Here is a 12,488-nt window from a genome sequence, read left to right as displayed (position 1 = left end):
AGTCTGAGAACTAAAATTGGATCAGCATTTTCAGACTCTTGTTGGGACCATGCGAACATTGGCTTTATAGAGTCTGGGGCAGTGACTTCAAAAGAGAAAGTGCCTTGTCTCAGGATCTTGAGATAACACTTTTCCCATCTGGCCAGTCTTTCGAAGTTTGCATGGTGACTTTAATGACCCCTCACATGGGTTGGAGTCACTCATGGCCCCACTCAGAGAAGTGGCCCTACAAGACAGTATTTTTAGGAAAGAGCAAGCTCCTGGATCCGCGAAGGGAATCCTGCTGTGTTTGCCCACAACAAGTTCAGATCTTTGCAATCACTAACAATAGGAACCAGGAGACTTTTGTCCTGAGGGTTACTGACACATAAGACTAAACGAAAATACTGCAATGTGTGTCATTTTCCCTTTGAGGGTTACCTCTTTACCACAAAGATATCATAACTTAAGTGCTTTGAAATTTAGATTTTTAAATGATCTAGAGTCTCCCAAACTCCTTCCTTACCACTGAAGTTCTCTTTAGTTCCTCAGTTATCCTGTGAATATTACAGAATATTATCTAATTATATTTTTCTCTTGGTGAAGCAAAGTATTTTATATATCTATAGGATCTTGCTGTTTATATTACCTTATGTTTACTCCCCCAAATGTCCCTCTGTACTCTATCTAGGTATTATGAAGTATGATGTTATGTTTCCAGACTTAGTCTGTGTTGTCATGATTTCAGCAGGGTGTTATAATAGGACAATTGAGAACAGAAACTAATGAAAATATGTCTGACTTTCTGCAAGTGTGGCTGAGGCTTAGCCAACTTTTTAAAAAATGCTAACATCTATATCTAAAGTATTTGATTTTCTTAAATGACTAGGTTCAGTGTTGACAGTAAAATCATAAACTTTTCTTTCCTAGTGGGGAAAATTTTATGGAAAACTTGTATTGTCTGTAAATTGTTGCCTTTGTCTTCAAGTGATACTTTGGCAATATTAATTGGGAAGTCTGTTCTTCCATAATACATGGGTCATACATCTTATCGTTTAGCTATTGCAGTATTAGAGTGGCACATTCTTTAGGTAATAGACAAAAAAGTATAATTCAAATTAAGTATTTTATTATTATATGTATGAATAGCCTAAGTAAAAAATTGGTGGAGACTGCTAGCATAATCCATCAGCGTGAAGAACTGGATAGATCTTTATGGATCCCCAAATCATTAAAAATGTTCATTTATTTTTCCAGATTTCTATTTCTCTTAATTGGTTTTAATTTTTACTGTTAAGGTTACATATCAGTGGAAGAAATGAAGAGATTTATTTTCAATATTATAAAGTCCAAGTGTGGCCTAAATATTTTCTTTAGGGAATTATTTAGTTATGTGGTTTCATTTAAAAAAAAAAAAAAAAAGCTCTCATTCAGTGCTTAAATTGCTAGATGGCCTCAGCCAACTTGAGCTCAATAGGAGAAATGATTTTTGTCACAACTAAAACTATCTAGCAGTGGGAATAACTTCCTTTTGTCATCATGTCACTAAAAATAGCCAAATAGACTACAGGAAGATTATAGAAGAAATGAATTCTTACACTAAGTAGGAGAATTGATTGGGTTACCACATTCTGAGGAAGTGATGAACAAGTTCTGCCATATATAATCTCAGCTATTTTTCTGAGCAGTGCTCTTGAAACGTTGATTTTCGGCGACCTGCTTTTCTTTTGAATGATCTTGACCATATGATGTCAGCTTTTTATTCTTAAGGGGGAAAGCTGTTATCAATTATTTGTTTTTAATCTGATTTTGAGTACCAAAATGAACTACATATTTTTAGTCCAGAAATTCTACACTTGGATCATGGTGATAATAAATAACCATTCTAAAATGATGAACAAATTTAATTTGGTAGTTTTTTAAAAATACAACTGGTAAGGACATCGTTTTTATCAACGCAGTATTATAGAAGGTATACAGTGGTCCTTGCCAGTCTCCTGTGCACTCTTGGCAGACATTTCATAGAGCAGAATGGCACTATATAGGTAACCTCTGTGTCCGCTAGCAATAAAAAGTAATTTTAGGTGGATTTTGCATTCTTCTCATCAAAGAATCAAGAGTATCTATAGAATTAAAGTGGGAGTTAATGGGAAGACCCCACCCCACACTCAGAGGTGGTTGTCTGCTTTCTTCTCACTGGTCAACAGAGCCCCAGCCTCAGGTGTCATCCAAATTCCTCTTGTTTCCCCGACCCCCCACCCAGTGTGTTACTCGGAGAAGGTCTTCAGTCCTCCATGCTGCAGTGACTTCTCATCTCCACACCTTGTTTTCCTTACAAAATGGAGGACATAACTGTGCATAGGGGGACACTAGCATGCAGGGGCTCCTGCTCTTAGAACTACGATGAATGCCAGTGACAGTTAGGACTGCTCAGAAAGCACTTTGTCTCTGATGCCAGGGTCCCTGCCCCACTGCCTCGCCTCATATTACCAACCAGTTCAGCTCCCCAACTTTCCCAGTCTCTCACTCCACCCTTTCAAATTGCAACAGTTGTCAGAACTTCCCTTTGGGGCCTCTGCAAGCCCACATCACCACATTTGTGAAGTGAAAACAAATACCTGTGTGTCCCAGATGTATTTTAATTCTTGTATTAGGCAGTATGAGCACAAGAATATTCTGAGCTGGCCACCTGAGACTTAAAGCCCTAGCCCTCAGAAGGAAATCACCTTTGGCAGTCTTGGAACTCCACCCAGATTGGGTCCCCACCTCACGGGGCACATTGTCCCACGCTGGAGTGCTCTGGATAGAGTAGCACAGTCTCTGAGTCTGCCTGCTGTAGTCCCTCTGGACAATTCAAATTCTGTTTTAATTGAGGCCCCATAATTCCTTCGTTGGTTCTTTATAATATAACTGATGAGTCATCTAAAACTGAACATTCATATTTTTAGGCAGATACATGCTCTCTCACACTCACACACAGACACACTCTCACACGTAGACATACTTAGAATCTCATGTGGTTTAAGTAGTAAATGCACCCCATGGTTGGGAGAGAAAAGAATAAAGCAGTCTTATTGAGGACCAAGTCGTAAAATGAAGTTTGTTCTTTTTCTCTGTATGGTGAAGTGTTAATTTTGCTCCTATTAACTTTGTAGAACTTTGTCAAGGAAAGAGGAGACTCTAAGAGACTTGTAACTAGTGTCTGCCTCCTCCTCTCCCCTTTGCCTTTTGTGTCTCTCTCTGATTTTCCTCTTCTGATCACTGCAGTCGGTTGTGGGGTTGGAGTGCCGATGGGTTATCGAAGCACCCACCTCCTTTTTCCCAGCCTAACTCCATCCCCACCGCTCCCTCCCACAAGACTCTCAGGCGCTCTTACTCTCCCAGGTAACAAGCTACCTGTTAAACTTGTCTGAGGTGTCACAATATTATTGCATTTCCAAGGTCGTCTCAGGTCTTTTGGAAAGCCTCTCAGCTGCCTCTAGTGTGGTCCCTGCCTTGGCTTAGCCCAGCAGGAATAGAGCCTTGGTGAGAAGTGTGAGTAGGTGTGATTTTTGCCAGATCTCACGAGTATGGCTCCTGCCTGTCACAGGGACAAATCACCCTTCCATCACCTGACCAGATTTATCACCATCTACTGTTTCAGGCCTTGTGGTCCAGCATAGTACTCAGCCCCAAGAAGGAGCTCAGGAAGTGCCATGAGATCAAGGCAGGAGATAATGGGAACAGTTTCCTTAGCACATGTCTTAGGCACTCAAGGCACTCCACTACGAAGCAAATGGGACCTGCTCTTTTCCAGACCACACATGTCGCCGTCAGCCCTGCTGTTGACCATGTGGCTGATTTCTTTCCTAATGTACTGTCATGTGGTAGTAGTTTGAGCACACAAATCCAGAAAGGAAGCCCTGGGAGGTGGGATCACTGTTACACTCACTGAAGATGCCCTGCCTCTTGACAGGAGGGCTGTCGGTCACCTCACAAACCCCTGAGTTGTGCTCAGTGAGGCTCATAGACACTGATTGAATATGACTCTGTTATGAGTCTAGAAGAAGGGGTGGGCTTCCCTCAGATGTTAAGACAGATAGTAAATCTGTGTGTGAAGAAGGGTCTGCATAGTACTACAGACGCATCTACAGATGCATGTTTGAGGGTCTCTTGGATGCTTTATACAAAGGTCCAAAGGTCGGAGAATTCCTTCCTTAGAAGCCTGTAATTATGTGAGCAGAGCACAGAGCAGTCCTGCTGTCAATGTGCTTTGTAAGATGAGTTTGTATGCTCTGTGATAGCACAGGATTTAAAAAAAAAAAAAAAAAGAAACAGTCTTATGTTTGATATGCTTAGTAGATAGCTTTTATTTGCATTCCTACTTTTGTATTGTCAACATAGTGAAGCCTAAGTGAAGCTCAACACAGTAGACAAGTCAGCTAAATATTTTAATGACGTCTTTCTTCTGAAGCTCTCACAGACTAATACTAGCAGTCTTCAGTATAGCTCAGAAGTTACTCTAAAAGTAACTTCTGAAGTGCCCAAAGAACCGTATGATGAATGTTTCTAGATACACAAGGTTGGGTAGGGCAAGCAGACAAGACAGCTGCTGTCTTTAATGTTAACAAAGCATGTCACTACTTTTTTTTTTCCCCCTAAAGATTAGCTGTGCCTCAAAGTGTAAGATCAGCTTACTGACTGTCTCCCTATATATTGATGTGTATGCCCTTATGGGCACTAAGCTTCACCCCCAGCCAGTCTTCCCAGCAAGCTGTCAAAACTGCCTCTCCAAAGAACATTCCATTCCTAGAATCATCTTTCACATATGTGCAAAAATATAAATGTTGCTATAACTCATTAACAGATAATGCTTGTAATTTCTGTTAAGCGTTGGAAAGAGAGAGAGTTTACTAGAGACTTTTACATTTAGAAAACCTAATGTTTACATAAAACTAAGAGGTAATCCATGTCTGTCTCTGCTATATGCCAAAACCCTGTTAATTTTATAACAAGGAACAATTATCCTTACTTCCATACCTAATATCCTTTCCCTACAAAATAACAAAGAAGAAAATGTCAGAAGGCAGACTTTCTCTCTCTCTGTCTTCTTGAAGACCTGACCCAGTGGTCCTCCCCACCCATGATAAGGATCCTTTGCAGGGTGAGCCCAGGGCTGTATTCAACTTCAGTATTAGATGACATGGCCTGACTTTAGGTCAGTGATTATTGACTGATTGAGTAACTCTTCCTTATCTAAAGAACCCTAAGGGAGCCCCTCTGGGGTTTAATCTGAGTATTTATAGGTGACTAGGACCTGGCCTTTAACCCAAATGATTATGTGCTGGGGTGTCTCAGAGCTGAAACAATACAGACTGTGGGTCAGGTGGCAGACAGAGATTTACCTAAGTCTCTTCCCAGTCACACTTCTGAGCTGCTCCCTGATGTGTGGCTTGTCAGGACACAGTGATCTCCCACACCTTGATGATGGCATTCATGGCAAGTTCTTTTTTCCCTATGAAGTAAGGGCTTACAGTTATTGATTTGAAATAAAGACAAATCAAAGCCAAAGCATAAAAACAGTAAAGAAAGTAGCATTGTCTGTTTCCTGTTAGAGGGAAACAGTTATGTCTCTCACCTAGAGCTCATGGTTTTAGCTTCATACCAAGGAGATACTTCAAACCTAAGCTAGTGAGTCCAAAAGAAGTCACCTCAGATTGTACATGGTCATGCACATGGTGCTCCTGGATTGGAAGTTTGAGTTGGTTTATTAATTGTAAGTGAGAAGGAGGAACATTGACTGGCAGAATTCTTTACTTTCTTATTTTAAAAAGAGGCTATTATAATGATAAAGTGATATGAACTGAAATGAAATATTTTAAGAAAGTTTAGGTTAAAAATAATGAAATGAATTATCTGAAAGTTAACATTATCTGAAGCGACAAGTGGAAAATAATATTGTGACATCCCTTAAAAAACTGAACGTTCCACCAGACCTTCCTCTTGTCCATCCCATCATTTTTTCAGTTTTTGGTTTTTTTTTTCTTTTGCATGGGCTATGCTATTATTTTTGATCGTTGTGATTAAAAGTATTTTAAGGTATTTTTTTTACATCTCGTATATATATTTTTTGTTTGAGTCATAATACTCAGTCTTTATATATAAAATATAGTGTACTGGCCAGATGTATAAATGCTTTTGCTCACATGTAAGCTAGTATTGTGTTTGAGAAAAGGGTGGTGGGGATCCTCTGTGCTCTGCAGTCCTGTTTTCTTCACATCCAAGTGGTGTCAGCTCATAGATAGCCTTGTGAACATAGGAGGGTTTGAAACCTTGAATTCTGTTCAGGTTTTTTTATTCCACTTCCTGTTAGTATATACACGGAATTTCAGCTGCAAACGTGTTCAAGGTTCACGTTTCTTTTCATTTGATGTTAGAGCCAATCTTTGAGTTGGCACATATTTTTGTGAACTCTCCAAATGCAGTTGGGGTGTGTGTTTTCTTACATTTATCAGAAAAGAAAGATGGGTTCTATCTGGGTCACTTTTGTAATTTTAGGCAAATAACTTCCATATCTGAATGAATTCAGAGCTTGTGGTCTAGCAGAACCTAACCAGCCTTAGAAAACACTTGGATCATTGCAACCTCAAGCCAGCAAAGATCTGGTTACTCTTAAGTCTTGTCTTGCTCATCCGCCCAAACCTTTAAAAAAAAAAAAAGATAGGGGGAGGGGTTTAGCAAATGTTCATTGTTCTTCTTTTTTTGGCAGCTGGCCAGCCTGGGGATAATTGTTCTTAAGTTACAGGAAACTTGCCACTTGTGGGAATGTACAGGGTTGGTTAGGTTGCCCTTAGGAAGGGTTCCAGCCAGTGGGTGCCTCGTGTCCTCAGTTATTACTCTTTTGAGGAACAGAAAATTTGCTTTATCCCCTAATAACATTGCATGCTTCTCAAAACAGCCAAGGATACTTCGAGTGTCCCTAGCAGTCTTCAGTATAGCTCAGGACTTCGTGCAAGTTAAATTAGACTAACTCATCTGATCTTTTCTTGAATATTTCTTGAAGCAAGCTACATTGAAACTAAGATTTTTTTGACTTGCCCTTGGCTGACCATTGCTTCATGCTTTGCTTTCTTTGTATTATATGTCCATCCTACGCTTTTCTTGGTATTCTCAGTGAAGGACTGTGGTGGTTTTTGTTCTCAGGATACCCTCTGTTTCAGCATACTTTTCAGACATCTAAAAGGCACTTGTTGACAAATTACAACAAAAAAACTAAAACCAAAAGGCTTTTAGCATTTTTGCTTCATTTCATGTTTTGCTGTGTTCAGTGACTAAAAGAACAGCAGTTGACATCACTTTCCTGTGAGGAACAAATATTTCTTGCTTTTAGAACTGTTTTTAGAGGTCTATCCAGGAATGTGACTCATCTTTATAAGATCTGCTTTTGTTTCAAAACTCGAAATGGAAGCATCTAGAAGAGTCTGGTATTCACAGCCAGCCCCTGGGTTAGATAACATGAGAGTCAGACTCTCAGGAGACCATTGGTAGGGTGAATCTGACTTTGATTCATAGGGTCATCTTGTTTTTGTGTTTTATTAGTTTTTCTGGATTGGACATTGGTGAGCAAAACCTAGTCTTGTCAGGTTGTTTGCTTTGCTCCTCTGAAATTTGTTTGTAATACTAGCTTTTTTTCAAGTGCCCGTTCCTCTTAAGTTTGTACATTTGAGACCAGTAACAACCAAACTACTTTTTTCCATCTTCAAGATAAGAAAGTTATTTTTCCACTTTCATTACCTCGTGCATTCAGTCACTAGTTGTCACTCTTTGAGTTCCTACATTCTTGTGGTTATTGTTTTTCCCACTGGTTCTTATTGAATGCTGATAATAGTGTGTTTGGGACCAGATTTGACAAGAAAGATGTATAATTGTCCAGTGGTGGTACTCTAACAAAAGTCGTCTCCTGTTCATTCCAAATCACCTAAAGAAACAAAACTGTCATTATATCTTACTCTGTAAATTACTAGAAGTAACTTATGCCCATATCTTGATTTTGTGCGTCACCTCAATTTAAGAAATAAAATCTTTTTGATCTTTAGCATGCTGGACTTTGATACAGAGAACCTGAACTCTGAAGAAATCTATAGTTCTCTGCGTGGAGTTACAGAAGCCATTGAAAAGTTTAGTTTTCGAAGCCAAGAGGATCTGAATGAGCCAATTAAACGAGATGGCAAAAAGGACAGTGATATTGTAAGTATCCCCAGGCTAATAGAGAACTGCACGTTAATTAAATGGCAGTTACTGAGTCTCCTCAACACTGACCACCGTGGTTACTGAGCTTCATCATTATTTTTATCCTATACTAGAATAGTAGTATTATAAGAGACCCAAAGCAGTTTTACAAAGTTGTAAAAGAATAACCCTCAGCTGTCTTTGCGAGGAATGTTAAATACTGTTTTTTCTCAGTATACTTTCATTTATGCTGGACATATTTTTGTACCTGTGATGTGATAAAAATGGTGAGCCTGAGCCAGACACCAGCATGGCTCTCTGGGAGCCTCCAGTCTCATGGGAGAGGCAGGCAGATAAGTGCAGGATCATGGTGCAGGGGCGTGGTCAGGGCTCAGCAGCCTTGGTGCTCAGGAAGGGTGTGCAGAAGAGATGATGTCACCCCCTGAACTGAAGCATGAAGTTCAAGAGGAGTTTGTCAGGTCGGTAAGAGGGTCGTAGTCAGAGAAGCACTCCTGCTCACAGGCCCAAAGGTGGGAGAGACCTGACCCGTGTAAATGCCGATGGGACCAGTTGAGAGGAAAATTCTGCCTATATAGTGGAGAGAAGGGGATGTTTGGTGGACACAGATCCTTCAGAAAAGGGGGATGGAGGGCAAGAGATTTGGGCCCAGGTAAAATGACTGGTTTTACCCAGAAGGAGGTTGGGTGGGCTTGGGGGCAGGAAGTAGAGCGTGCAGCTCCTGCTTTCTCTGGGCAGAAAGGAGACCGCTTGGAAGCCTGGGGCTCGGTTGAGGTGAGGAGAGTGAGAAAGGCTTCCAAAGCTCCCGTGGGGAATGGGGGATCTGACTAAGAAAACAAAGTCCTGCCAAGAAGAATAGAGACCCTAGGAAAAGATGGATGCATGAGGAATTACTTTTTCCAATTATAAAGGTAATATATGCCCAATATAAGGTACTTAGAAAGTTGGGGGAGGCAGGGAAAGAAATCTAGAGATAACTACTGTTAACATTTTAGGATATATTTTTCTCTTTATTTATGAGTGTTTATCATGTTTAAGTGTTGGGAGTGTGTAGACTGTTGTTTATATAAAAGGTGACAACGCACTGTGCATCCTATTTGGCATAGACTGTGCTGCTTTCGCCTGTCAGTATTCTTGTATGTGAGTTTTCATGGCTGCGTGATAATTTGTCATATGGATGTGCTGGAGACATGTACCCAGTGTCCTGATTTGGAACATTTAGATGATCTCTAATTTTTCAAAGTATGAAAATTCTGTGATGAGAGCTGAAAGGAGTGAAGCTTGATAGGGAGAAAAAAGAGTCAAGAAGGCGAGGATGGAGAAGCATAGGTGTTACCTAAGGGTAGGTAGAGTCGAAGGAATGGAGCGTAAGATGAGCTGTAGGGCTGGAAAGAGTCAGGAAGCAAGACGTAAAGATGCAGCATTCCAGAAATGGGACTGTTCCTGCTAGAGGATACATCTGTGAGAGGTGAAAGCACTAGTGGAGTGGAAGTGAAAATCCAACAGTTGAGGAGGTTCAAATGCAACATCTTAGCCACCGGTTTACCAGGCTTTTAGCTAAGAAGCTGAGGTGGACAGAAACTGCATTAAATGCGAAGGACTCCAGAGCCAGCACATCTTAAGCTTGATGAGTAGACCTGCTGTAGTAAGACAGAAGTCCAGGAGGATGGACGTCAGATCCAGTGGTCAGATGGTTCACACAAGCAGAGATGAAACATGTGGGGAGAAGGTCCATCCTTACAAGTAACTTCAGAAATACAGTGGACGTACATTGCAGTCCTCCTCTGCTTTGTTTGAAGTAGAAATTACAACGTTTAATGCTAGAAAGGTTATAAGGAACCTGTCTAATATTGGTGGGTGTGAAATTGATACAGTTGTTTTGGAACTCAGTAATATTATATTTAGCAAAAATGATTTTCATATCCTTTACCCAGTAGTCTAACTTGGGTGATCAACACTAAATAAAGAACTCAACCAAAGGAAAGAACAATATTGTTTCCACAAAGTAATTTATTTCAGCAATAATATACAATAGGGAAAAATTTTTTTAAAAGGGGGGGAAATAGTTGAGTAAATCTTATTAAAACACAAGTAAATATGATAGTTACAAAAACTTTATTCACATGGGAAATGCTTATGCTGTGAGGAAAGCAAGGTATAAGCTAGTGTGTGCACTGGGGTTCCCCCTGAATAAAAATCTACACGTAGACAAAGAGTGGGATAATATATAACCTAAAAAAGGAAGATTTTATTGTTGTTAAAGGTGATTAGATAGGTTAGCTTTATTTTTTAAGTGTCTGAAGTTTTCTAAACTGTCCTTCTATGAATGATTGTTTAAAAGTTATAATAGTAATATATTTCTTAGAAAAGTTACAAAGAGAAAAAAATTGAAATCATCCATGAATTTTCTTCTACCCAGAGAAAGCCCCATTAAGATTTGATTTATATCTTTTAAGTCTTAATTTGTTCATATCTGTGCATGTATTATATACTTTTTACATCTTAATTAAATTAATATAAAATCTTGTTTGTGAGTGTTAAAAACCAAATGCATCCCAACATTTCCACTGGGAATATAATCCAAAGGAACTGAAAGCAGGGACTTGAACAGATATTTGTGCACCAGGGTTCACAGTACCATGATTCATGTCCATCAACAGATGAATGTATACAGAAAATGTGATACTTCCATACAACGGAATATCATTCAGCCTTAAAAAGGAAGGAAATTCTGATAAGTGCTACAACCTGGATAAACCTAGAAAACATACCAAGTGAAATAAGCCAGCCACAAAAGGGCAAATATTTTATAATTCCACTAATATGAGGTACTTAGCATAGGCAAATTTATAGAGACAGAAAATAGAACAGAGGTTACCAAAGGCTGGGGAAAGAGAGGAGGGAAGAGAGAGTTATTTAATGAGTACAGACTGTTTTTTTGGATGATGAGAAAGTTGTGGGTATACATAGTAGTGATGGTTACACAACACTGTGAATGTATTCAGTGTCACTATTGTATACTTATGAATGGTTAAAATGATGTTACATATATTTTACCACAACTTAAAAAAAAAAACCCAAATGCATAAGCACTAAATGACAGAGCTGTATGGTGTCAGCAGCACAAGTAATAATGTTGCCATGTCCTCAGTGTGGTCAGGAATGAGGAGGCCACAGTACTTCCCTGTTGCTGACAGTCATCCCACACTTGCTCAGCCTCAGTGCCACCCTGTAAAGGAGCTGCAGGCCCGTGTGCTTCCAAGGAGAGGACCCTGAGAGTGGAGGGGGTCGAAACCATTGCACAGGGGCCTGTCAGAGGACCAGTGGTTGTTGAAGACAGCACTCAGAATATACTAGGGAAAAAAACAATATTCAGAAAATACTGCAGACCAGTTCTTTGACTCGGTGTATAGAACACTTCTGAGTCAGAAATACCCAGAGGAAGAATGATCTGCCTAGGAGGATTGGGTTCCTCATCATTAGAGATGATTAACAATTACCACTTGGCAGTAATATATACAAAGAAGTAATTCAGGGATGGTTGGAGCACTGTAGACTTTGAGGCAGCTGTTGGTGAGCTTCTCTCCATGGGTGTTGGGTCCGGGCATCCGTGAGAAGGCCTTTTACTGTGGGTAATGAAAGCCACAGGCCACAGTGCCCACACGCCAGAGTCCTCCAGAAGGGGGTGTGAGAGGGGACAGCCTTCCCTTCTCAAGGGACTCTTCAGAATTTCATGCTATTAATCCCTCAGAAAACGTTGGACTAAAATTGCCAAATCACAATGTAAAACAGATTTGATGTGTAAATGGATGAGAGAATAGGTGCAAATGTAGGCATATTCTGTCCCATTTATGATGGTTTATGAATTTGGTATTTACAAATTGAAATCCTAATTAGCTGTCCTTCCTAATGTTTCTGAGCATTGAAAGGAAAAGTCTATTAAAGTCCCAGAAGGGAACTGACCATATGCTGTGCTACAGGTGTCCCGCGATGGGGGGGCTGCCTCCCCCGCCACTGAGGGCCGTGGCAGCAGTGAGGTGGAAGGAGGCAGGACAGCCCTGGATAACAAGACCTCCCTCCTCAACACGCAGCCTCCACGTGCCTTCCCAGGGCAACGGGCACGAGACTACAATCCCTATCCCTACTCTGATACCATCAACACCTATGACAAGACAGCCCTGAAGGAGGCCGTGTTTGACGATGACATGGAGCAGCTTCGAGACGGTTTGTGTCCCTTTGCTTAGTTGTCCCTGTCCAGAGGTACCTTCCACATGCTTCCCCTC

The 12,488-nt window shown here is 40.4% G+C and overlaps 1 protein-coding gene across 19 annotated transcripts in view; it reads left to right on the top strand.

The window, feature by feature from the left end:
- The window catches only part of CLASP1 (cytoplasmic linker associated protein 1), a 142,347-nt gene that overhangs the window by 101,278 nt on the left and 28,581 nt on the right, over positions 1–12,488 (top strand). For 13 of the 19 annotated variants that reach the window (XM_008579295.1, XM_008579294.1, XM_008579289.1 and 10 more), the window contains 3 exons: positions 3,247–3,363; positions 8,055–8,205; positions 12,186–12,429. In XM_008579295.1, the coding sequence (XP_008577517.1) occupies positions 3,247–3,363; positions 8,055–8,205; positions 12,186–12,429 (512 nt within the window). The remainder of the gene's footprint in view (positions 1–3,246; positions 3,364–8,054; positions 8,206–12,185; positions 12,430–12,488) is intronic. The other 6 variants (XM_008579299.1, XM_008579298.1, XM_008579296.1 and 3 more) reach the window with 1 other exon arrangement.

This window comes from Galeopterus variegatus, unplaced genomic scaffold (genome assembly GCF_000696425.1).
Source record: "Galeopterus variegatus unplaced genomic scaffold, G_variegatus-3.0.2 Scaffold1851, whole genome shotgun sequence".
Classification (NCBI taxonomy): Eukaryota; Metazoa; Chordata; class Mammalia; order Dermoptera; family Cynocephalidae; genus Galeopterus; species Galeopterus variegatus.
This window is presented reverse-complemented; position numbering and strand designations above follow the sequence as displayed.